General features: G+C 46.0%; 1 protein-coding gene across 1 annotated transcript in view; it reads left to right on the plus strand.

Moving 5' to 3' along the window:
• Nucleotides 1–10452, plus strand: part of LOC308160189 (paired box protein Pax-7-like) — a gene marked incomplete at both ends in the record, with an annotated part of 95987 nt that extends 85535 nt beyond the window's left edge. Inside the window, 2 exons of the mRNA XM_080534084.1 lie at nucleotides 4063–4375; nucleotides 10337–10452. Coding sequence (XP_080390210.1) covers nucleotides 4063–4375; nucleotides 10337–10452 — 429 coding nt within the window. The remainder of the gene's footprint in view (nucleotides 1–4062; nucleotides 4376–10336) is intronic.
• Between the last annotated feature and the right edge of the window lie 474 nt (nucleotides 10453–10926).

Here is a 10926-nt window from a genome sequence, read left to right on the forward strand (position 1 = left end):
GCAGTAGGTGGAGCTTGGGCGTAACGCAACCCCAGTCAAACGTTTGACTGCAGTATCTATTCTATGCGCCTTATAAGCCGGTGCGCCTTATAAGCCGGTGCGCCTTGTATATGAAAAAATTTCTAAAATAGGCCATTCATTGAAGGTGCGCCTTATACTCCGGTGCGCCTTATAGGGCGGAAAATACGGTATGTTCTCCTCATTGACATACTCCCGAGTCCGATTAAGTATGATTTGACAGGCAGCTAAACGAAATGCCTTCCCAACCAGCGAGACCTGGTTATAGAAATGACGTTGTTTTATTGATAAAAAAAAAGGGTAAAACTGGAAAGAGAAAATAGAAAACTCACATTAATCCCAAACAATTTAACAAACTTCAGTTAACGTAATGTGGAGTCTGTTCATTGATCGATGCTGTCTGTTCAGTTCCCAGTGAGGCGCCCGTTCAGCGCTGGACATAATGGCATAGCGCGCATGCGAATCATGTTATATTATTATATATTATATAGCTCGCATCTAATCGTATCGGATGAGAAATAGACATTAAATGGCATATATAGGCCGCTACACAACAGTAATCACCGCGACAAACAGCTATATTAGAATTTTTTTTTTATTTTTTTTTAATATTTTAATATGATGACCGGAATATATCACGTTTGTCCGGTAAATCGAAATCTTCCCGGACACGATGTCCGGCGGCAATTTTTTCTAACGGAAACCCTGGTCCACATAGAAAAAAGACATACAGGGACACAAATATTAACGTTGCAGTTACTACACAATCACAATTCATGGACCAGCGGCATACTGTATTATTATTTTTTTTAGACATTTCAGGGGTACAAGTAGCAGCGTCGCCGCCATATATGGCGGCTGCCAATTACAGCAGAGACAGAGCAGTACTTTGCAAGGCGTTTAGCCTTCTTTTTGGGCATCCCCAGTTGTTGGAACCCTCTTACGACCAACCTGTGTGTATGTCCTAGGCTGCCAAATATTAACACAAGCAGTCTGCATCTGTACCCTAGTTCTGAGATGGTATTCAGGAGAGGTTGGTACTTAATGACCTTGGTCATGAAGGCTTCCTCTAGGCTAGGGTCAAATGTGCAGGCTACCTCCAGAACGAACACCTCTCTAGTTACTTCATTGACAACAACAACATCTGGTGTATTGGCAGACAAATGTGTAAAAGTGGCTGGGTTACTGCAAAGATGGAACATGGTGGGAGTGACACAGGAATGTTTGTACATTCTCACTGAGGTTGGAAAATGAGATATGTCCTTTACTATCAAGTCCACTATTCTATCATGATGTGCGATTCCCTTGTAAACATAACAGCCGTTCAAGATGTGAGACATTGACTCTGTGACCTGTTCAGTGGTGTGATGCAAACAATGAGGAGCCTGAGTAGGAAACCAGATAGATAGGTTGAGTCTAGTGGGAAGGACTTGTAGTCTAGCTTTTACTGTGAATGTGACAATCTTGAATTATTGAAGAATCAATGAGAGACAGAGTGGTCAGCAGAGGGAAGACATGCAAGTTGTCCCTGAAGTTTTAGTCCAGTCCAGTGTTGCTGTTGTCGGTGTTGTTGTAGATCCAAGAGGGTTCGCCTGGCCCCTGCAGATGTTAGCAGGTGACTGTTTCCACCATATGAGGCAGTTGCCCTGACGTGAACGAGGGGGTCAGTTATAATGTCCTCTGAGACACTCACGGTCCCACTCCAGGGACACTCCTGTTCGGATGCAGAGATCGTTCAGATCTGGCCAGTCTGACCAGACCCCAAAACCAGCAGAGCGGGTGTCCAGTTTCCCGCTGGCTTTCCTCCTGAATCCCAGGAAGTGGGGCTCTGACTCCCTGGCTAGTGGGACCTTGCGTCTTCTCAGGTCGAGGAACAGGGAGGATCGAGCCAGCTCCCTAACATCCCGGTCATCGTTGTTCAGCATCCTCAGAAGGTGGGAAATCCGCATGCTGGTGTAAATCCATTCCAGGTTCGGTACACCCAGCCCTCCCTCCCACTGGGGATGGAAAATAATATCTCTGGTGCTGTGTGTATTGAGTGCAAACCACTTCCGTACTAAGCTCACTGATTTATCATTCATTTCACTTAGCACTTTCTGTGGGATGTGGACATTGGAGAACAGGTGTTGGACTTTAGACAGCGCCACCTGTCTGATGGCTTCTAACTTCATGGTCAGAGGCAGTGGGCATCTGTCAGGTCCAACCTGAATGTAAACTCTGACAAGATGATGTTAACTTGTTCCTTCCATTCTCCTGCGATGTTGATTTTATGGCCGAGGTAGGTGTATGTGTCATGAAGAGAGTATACACGTATGGGTTTTGTTGCTATTGTGAACTCTGGGCATGTGTCAAATTTTGAATGGTACCACCGGTTCCCTCCACTCCTCCTCTCATACAGAACGGCACATTTTGTGTTCTTGACCTCCAGACCCGACCATTCCAAAAATAAATCTGTCTTGGTGAGCATGTTCTTGACTACACTCTCCTCTCTAGAGGCTATCAGGACATCATCTGCATAGCCCTGTACTGGGATGGGGGAGATCACACTGGGGGGGGTTATCCACTTTAACCATTGGTTGATGGCAATTATAAAATTAACTGCACTCCATGGACAGCCGGTTTTAATGCTGAAGAGGTGTTGGGTGGGTGAGTTGTTTTCCACAGATTACTTGGACAAAGGAGCCTCTGTATACATCTTTCACTATGTCAATGAATAGCTGGGGTAGCTGTATTTCCTCCAGTGATCTAATCATAACATTGTGATCGAGTGTCCCAAATGCATCTCTAAAGTCAAGGAAGACAGAATACAGTCTACAGGACTCGTGCTTAAAGTCATCTATCCCTGTTTTAAGGCAAAAAACATGTTCATTCATACCTTGCCTATTGATGTATGCCTTCTGCTTGGTGGACAGAATGTCAGCATCCATCAGCCAAGGGAGGACTCTGGCCAGTATGACCTTCATGAATACCTTGTAGATGGTTGGGAGGAGGGATATACTGTATCTCTCCATGTTGTTAGATCTTCAGGGATATTGTCTTTTTTGGGAATACGGTGGATTAATGCTCCCTTCCATGTGTCTGGTACTCTCCTATTTTCCAGGCAGACATTAAAAATAGATGTTAGGGTCTGACGTGACTGTGTGGCATGACATGACCCATCTATGCCACTGGCTTTGTTGTTAGGAAGGCCATGTAGAACAGTCTCTACCTCCTCAAAGGTAAAGTGCGTGGTGTCAGGGAGGAATGATGGTTCGAGTGGCGGCAAGTCCATGTGCCAAGGCGGGGGCCTTGACATTTACTGTCATAATACATTTGTATGGTTGCAATGTCATTTGGGCAGGGGGGAGGATTGGGGTGTTCACTGTTGTTTAAGATGACTTGGATCGCTTTAGATCTTCTATGCTGCCAGAGATATGCCAGTTTATTCCGGCTCATCTTGCGCCCTCGGCCGCGGCTCACCTGTGTCTCCAGTGAGGGCAGAACGGTATCGCGCAGGAAGCGCAGCTGAACGCGGATCCAGTCAGCTGTTGAGGCCGGTGTTAAAACATCAGGATGTGGTTGTGCCCGTGGGAACTTCTTCAAAACTCTCGCCACATATTTCAAAAGTTGTAATTCGAAAGATTTACCGCTGTGGCTTTGCGCTGTAAAAACTCAGTTCTTGAAGAATATTCCAGTTAGTAATGTAGCGAGCGTTTTCCACTTTCCTGGATCACCGGAGGAAACAAAGCTGTTTTCGTGCTTCCGATTGGTGTTCAAGCGGTCCCATGTCCCGGGATTTTTTTTTTGCATGTACCAAGTCGACGGTTTATGCTGGCATGTCCCGGGAAATGCCGGCATAAACCGTTTTCCCACATGTACCGTAACATAAAATGTATGCGCTCACTCATACAAGTCATTTGGGACAAAAGTGTCATCTAAATGGCATATAATGTATTATTATTATTATATATTACTTCATTCAGCGGATGAAGCTCTGTTTGTAATAATAACAGCCTTGTTCGAAACTTACATTCCCCCCCCCTCCTCTCCTCCTCCCTCCCCCAGGTGATGAGCATCCTGAGCAACCCCAGTGGCGTGCCCTCTCAGCCCCAGCACGACTTCTCCATCTCACCCCTGCACGGCGGCCTGGTGGAGCCCTCCTCCTCCTCCAACCCCATCTCTGCCAGCTGCAGCCAACGGCCGGGCGGCGGGGGGGGCGGAGGAGGAGGGGGGGGCGGAGGAGGAGGCGACCATTCCTCCATCAAGGCGGTGGACTCCCTGCCCTCCTCGCAGGCCTACTGCCCCCCCACCTACAGCGCCTCCAGCTACAGCGTGGACCCCGTCGCCGCCAGTTACCAGTACAGCCAGTACGGCCAAAGTGAGTGAGCTGACCTGACCCCCCGTTTGTGTTTGTGGTGATGCGGTGGTGTTGTTGTTTGTGTTTGTGGTGATGCGGTGGTGTTGTTGTTGTTTTTTTGTTTTTTTTTACAGTGTGTTTACCTGAGATTCAGGAAGTGATGTGGTTGTTTGTGTGCAACTATTTTGTTTTATAGTTCCGTTTTTTGGGGGAGGCAAAGGGGGTTGTTGCTGTGCCAGCGAGAGGGGAACGGTGTAGAACACGGTGTAGAACACGATGTAGAACACGGTGTAGAACACGTGGCGAGAGGGCCAGGTCATTGAAATCCCTAGCCCTCAAGTCAGCCTCACGTGGCGCTTCAGGAAAAGTCACCCAGACAATTTAGCGAAGCGTCGCAATCCAAAATTTGGTTTTACATTAACAGGTTAGGAGGGTGTGTGTGTGTGGTTTTACAGTAACATGATAGGAGGGTGTGTGAGGTTTTAACATGATAGGAGGGTGTGTGTGTGTGTGTGTGTGTGTGAGGTTTTAACATGATAGGAGGGTGTGTGAGGTTCTAACATGATAGGAGGGTGTGTGAGGTTTTAACATGTTAGGAGGGTGTGTGAGGTTCTAACATGATAGGAGGGTGTGTGAGGTTTTACACCAATTTAATTAGCATTCATGGTTCTAAAAATGGTAAATGGACTGACTTATATAGCGCCTTATTCCAAAGCGCCTTACAACAGCCTCTGATTCACCCATTCACAGACACATTCACACACCAATGACAGCAAGCTACCATGCAAGGCACCGGCCCCGCTCATTGGGAGCAATTTGGGGTTCAGTGTCTTGCCCAAGGACACCTTGACATGTGGCCCAGCCAGGGATCGAACCGCTGATCTGTCGACCTTGCGATCATTAGACGCCGGCTCTACCTCCTGCGCCACAGCCCAGCCCTACTGTGATGGGGCCACCCAAGGTTCTGCTGTACGTTGTGGACCTAGGTGCGGTGCGGTGGAGAGAGTAGATGGTAGACAGCAATAGTACATTCAAGTTCTGTTTACTGAGAACGGCAGTAAGGCAAAGTACAAATAACAGACTTAAAAATACGAAAATAAAGGAGGAGAAAACCAATCTCCCAAAACAGGCTGACAGACAGCTATCCAGGACAGGCTAAACTCAAAATAAACACACCAGGAAGGAAAACGTTCTCAATGACCTGTGCAATGTTCAAGATCAGACATAGGGAACAGAATACTCAGTGTAGAGTATGCGGAGAGATGAAACGGCACATTTGCACTTCCGGATCCCACCTTCAACTTTAGACTGTTGTTTTGATGTTTATCCAATCAAGTTCCACACAGTGATTCGCCTATTTGACCTACTATAAGAGCCGCCTCGGGGTCAAATGACCATAGTCTTTACAATGGAAAGCTGCTATTTACACTCAACGACCACTAGTTGGCTGTCTTGTAAATTAGCCTGCCTCCTACACAGAAAAACAGCAAAATAGCTTCATACTAGCTTATCCTGACGTGATTTCGAAGATGTAAGGACACTGGGGTGGTAGAACGCACATATCTAGGAAAAGCCATGAAAGGACATCGAGTGCAAAGATATAGCTTACTTTACTCACAGCCATGGCAGTTTTAGTGTTTAAGAAAGGCCTCATCACAAAAACATCCTCCGCGTGTGTCATTTACATAACGTTATTTATTACTTTTGGTCATTGGGGCCTGAGGAGGATTTGACGCCGTTTGTCCCTCTTCTAGCATGGCTAGATATCGTGGATAAGTCACAATATCCTCCTACCCATAATGCACTCCACCAGGAAACAGGTTGGCACGACTCCGTCTCCACTTCTTGTTCAATTCAGGAAACAACCTGACAGCTTAAGTCACACACGCCATCCCCAAAATGCTGTGTGTGTGTTTATATTTATTCATGTGGGGGCGTATGCCTTCTGTGTGTGTGTGTGTGTGTGTGTGTGTGTGTGTGTGTGTGTGTGTGTGTACATCGTGTGCCATATCAGGTTGGGGTAGAAGAGGACTCTAGGAGTGTGTGTCTCTTTGACTGGGACTTAAGGTGTAAACCTGCCTGACAGGAGAAAAGAGCTTCAGAGGAGTTAAACCGCTCACACACACACACACACGCGTGAGCACACACACGCACACACACACACACACACACACGCACGCACACACACACACACACACACACACACACACACACACAAACGCACGCACACAGAAACACCACCCCCCCCTCACAGCCGGTTGTCAGGGTGACTGGCAGCCCCCCCACCCACAGGTGTAGCGCTTCCTCCCGTCCCCCGCCGCTCCTGACAGCTCCCTTTCTCCCCGCGCTAGCACGCTAGCTGACACGCCGGCACACGCTACTTACTGTCAGCACCCCCCTGACAGCAGCCTGGCAGGGTCCACAGTAACACAGACATACACACACACACTCACACACGCACACGCACACGCACATGCACGCATGCATGCACGCACTCACACACACACACACATACACTTAATGTCACCCCAAAAGTCACTACAAAAGAAGGGTTTCCAATCAACTGAACCAGGGAGGGGCATCAAAAGGAATGGCGGACCAGACACTTAGTTATAACAAGGCTGTGCGGTGCCAAACACTAAAGCCAGCCTTGTTAATAATAACAACAACACACCCTCCCATTCAGCAGCCTGACTGTCTGGCCCATGTCAGCACGGTGAGGCAAGCTCTTTGTCGCCTCTTTGCATCCAGAGTTCCAGGGCTCTGTGTAGGTAAATAGAGCAGTGAAACATTTTCTTCCTTTGGCTCTGTACTCCAAATGTTTTGGATTTGAATTCAAACAATGACTTTGAGGTTAAAGTAGACATGTTCACTTTTTATTTAATGGTATTATTGTATTACTGTATATACACAGTCCTCCTTTTTTCTTTTTTTTCCCTTTTCTTTCAGAGCACCAAAAGTAATGGACTGATTCATATAATGTCCAAATGAAGCTCTTATGTTTAGTATTTTGGAGACAATTATTCATATGCAATTAGTGTGCAACACACTGACCCTACTAGACACTGTGTGTCTGTCTGGGGATGCTCTGGTAGGGCCTTTGAATTGAAATCAGAAGATCGACTTGGCCCTGAAAACCTCCCTAGTTGCAATGACAATAGTTTGTGGTCATTGTCGTACTGTATGGATTTGGAGGTGTTTGCTTGTAGTCAAGCAGACAAGATGTTTGAATATGTTCTTCTGCTGTTGTCAGCAGTCACATAATCAATGAAGACACATGACTCATTTCTTGTGGTTCGCTTATACATGCCCAAACCATAACACCCCCTCCATGATGTTTAACAGATGAGGTGGTATGCTTTAAAGTTTAAATCTCGGGCAGATATTTGAACCAACCGAGATTCTCAGATTTGCAGCTTGCAGGGAAGCCTCTGTAGTTGCGCTGGTGATAATAATAATAATAATAATAATAATAATAATAATAATAATAATAATAACTTGGATTTATATAGTGCCTTTCATAAAACCCAAGGACGCTTGATGTATTCTGCAGATGGTTGTCTCTGACCCGTTCAGGTCTACCTGCTGCAGAGTGACGGTGAGCAGCAAGCAGCTGAGGTCCACTGTAGAAGTCTGCCTTGGCCTACCAGCGATTGCTGAGAAGTTTTTTTTTCTTCTCTCAACAAACTATTAATTTTGGCTAATAACGGTTTTGGCTAATAACGGTTTTGGCTAATAACGGTTTTGACTAATAATGGTTTCCTTAACCTTCACTGCTTTGGCCCTCATATTCACAAGACACCAATAGCAGACTCCAAAGGCAAATGCAAAGCCTGGAATCAATACTTAAGCATTATGGAACTCGAAGCCGTGGTATATCGTGGATATTGGCACAGCTAGCGGGGTGGTTATACAATGGTTACCACATTTATCTATCAATATTTCACAAAAGAAAGACAAGACAAACTTTTAATTCATGTATTTGAATTAGATAAGAACTATGTTTTATTGTAAGTGTATTCATCCGCTGATTCATTGGTTGCTAAGCAACGGTAAGAATGTAACTTCGATAACGGTAATATAAACAAACGGCGGAGTAATATGAAAAGATGTGTCAACATTCCATTTAGCCGTGCGTATGTCATGGATATCGGCACGGCTGGAATGCAAACTGACCAATAGAGACAATGGACGGGTATCTATCCGTTGTATAATAGACATGAACAGCTCTGTTATGCATGCACAAATCATTGTCATTTTCTTGGTGCCCTGAAATAGGGAACCTCTGTATAAAAGTGTTGTCATTTTTGAAACGGTGAAACCAATTATGTTCAAGTTCCAAGTCAAATGATGTTTAAGTATCATCAAATGCAAGCTGAGAATCTAGACTTAAAATCTCACAGTAATTGTTTCACTATAGAGCCAAAAGAATCCAAACATACTTAACTATGCAATCATTATCTCTGGGTTAGAATGCAAAATAGGCCAGTATCACAGGTGTGTGTGTGTGTGTGTGTGTGTGTGTGTGTGTGTGTGTGTCTGTGTCTGTGTGTGTGTGTGTGTGTGTGTGTGTGTGTGTGTGTGTGTGTGTGTGTGTGTGTGTGTGCGTGCGTGCATCCATGCATATGCGTGCGCGTGTTTCGCCACCTTAGAATAGAGCCATAGGAGGGTGCATGCATAGTCTCACTTCCTTCCGGATCATTCTCAGTTCCCAGCCTGCCCTTTGGTTTGTCCTTCTGACCTCCCAAGCCCATTGGCTACGCCCCTACACCCTCAGCCATCCCATTGGCTACACCCCTACTACACCCCTCATCCACTCCTGATGTCCTTGTTTTGGGGGGAAATTGAATGAACTCATTTGAGGTGTGAGCCATATCAGTAGTCATCCCCCCCAGTTGTATCGGGGGGGGGGGTAATGGATTAGACCCCTGACCCTGGGTCTGCCTGCAGGTAAGAGCACACACATGCTCTTCATAAGATCTCCCTCAGCTCAGCCAATCAATCCCAGGAGCGTAGATCCTTACAATCAGGGTCCTGCATGGCCGGGTGGTGGGGGGGGGGGGGGGGGGGGGCAGGATGTGTGAGGAGAACCTTTAGGGTGGAGGGGGTGTATGTATGCACACACACACACACACACACACACACACACACACACACACACACACACACACACACACACACACAGTGGCAGGAGGAGAGAAGCAGATGGAAAGCAGGTTAAAGCCACAATCCGTAATTTGTGAAGTCATTTTTTGGGGATATATAAATGTTTGATATAGCATATCCCCATTGGTTCTTAAAGAATATGACTTATACAGTAGACGCCTCATGAGCTTGATACAACTGTCATACATGCACCATGACAACACAACCTATAAGGCTGTTATACCCATGTAAAAGAAACAAACACTGTGTATCTTTAATATACTATATATATATATATCATAAATATATAGAATATTTAATAAACAATATACAATATTATGTTTAAAACCTATGTTGTTGTTCCCAGACTGTCAGTCCTTCCATCCAGTTTTGTTTTAGGAATTATTATTATTATTATTATTATTATTATTATTATTATTATTATTATTATTATTATTATTATTATTATTATATGAGTGTGGTAACATGTCTCCAATGCCACTCCCCTGCTTTATGTGATGGGGGGGCTGACATTTTGTTGTTCTTTTCGAATTCCAGATTGTGGCTTTATGAGATGGAGTGAAAGTTAGTCAGAAAGAGACAGACAGAAAAAGACAAAGAAAGATTGAGAAGGCAGGTGAGAGTTGAGCTTCCTCCCCCCCAGCATTTCCATCTTGATCTCTGACCCCCCTACTGTACAACAGCATCCTTTAACCATCGCCAGTTGTTTGACCTTCTAACTTGTCAACGTTTTTCATACATTTACATGAATAGTGTTGTCTTGGTCATTGACGGGTTGTTTGTTTGTCTCTGTGTCTTGTGTCATGTGATCTGCAGCTGCTGTCGACTACCTGGCCAAGAACGTGAGCCTGTCCGCTCAGCGGAGGATGAAGCTCGGGGACCACTCTGCCGTCCTGGGCTTGCTACAGGTGGAGACAGGACAAGCCTACTAGTTTCCACGTCCACCTTACGGTTACCCTTCTACATCTCACCCACGTCCTCCAACAGCACCCCCCCATGACCAGCTCACCAGCGCCTACAGCCCACCCCCCCAACCTCTCTCACGGGGCCGCCTGGAGAGCAACAACAGGTGTATGGTCCTGTATCTGTGTGTTTCTGAGAGAGAGAGAGAGAGAGAGAGAGAGAGAGAGAGAGAGAGAGAGAGAGAGAGGTGGGGTGGGGGGGGGGGGAGAGACAAGATAGAAGATAAACACACTTGCCGTCTCCAGAAGAAAGAACAGGAATGATGTTAAAGCAGCCAAGCTAACAGTGTCGTAATGTACAGCACTGCTCCCCTGTGTCTTCACTCCATTCCAATATTCCGACCCCACTCGCACTTGACAAAGTGGCCCTCACACTGGGCTTTTTAAGGAAAATGACTGAAAACCCCTGACTGAAAAGGCCTTCCTGCCTGCGACGGACGCTGC

The sequence above is a fragment of the Nansenia antarctica genome (assembly GCF_963989245.1).
Source record: "Nansenia antarctica genome assembly, chromosome: 6".
Classification (NCBI taxonomy): domain Eukaryota; kingdom Metazoa; phylum Chordata; class Actinopteri; order Argentiniformes; family Microstomatidae; genus Nansenia; species Nansenia antarctica.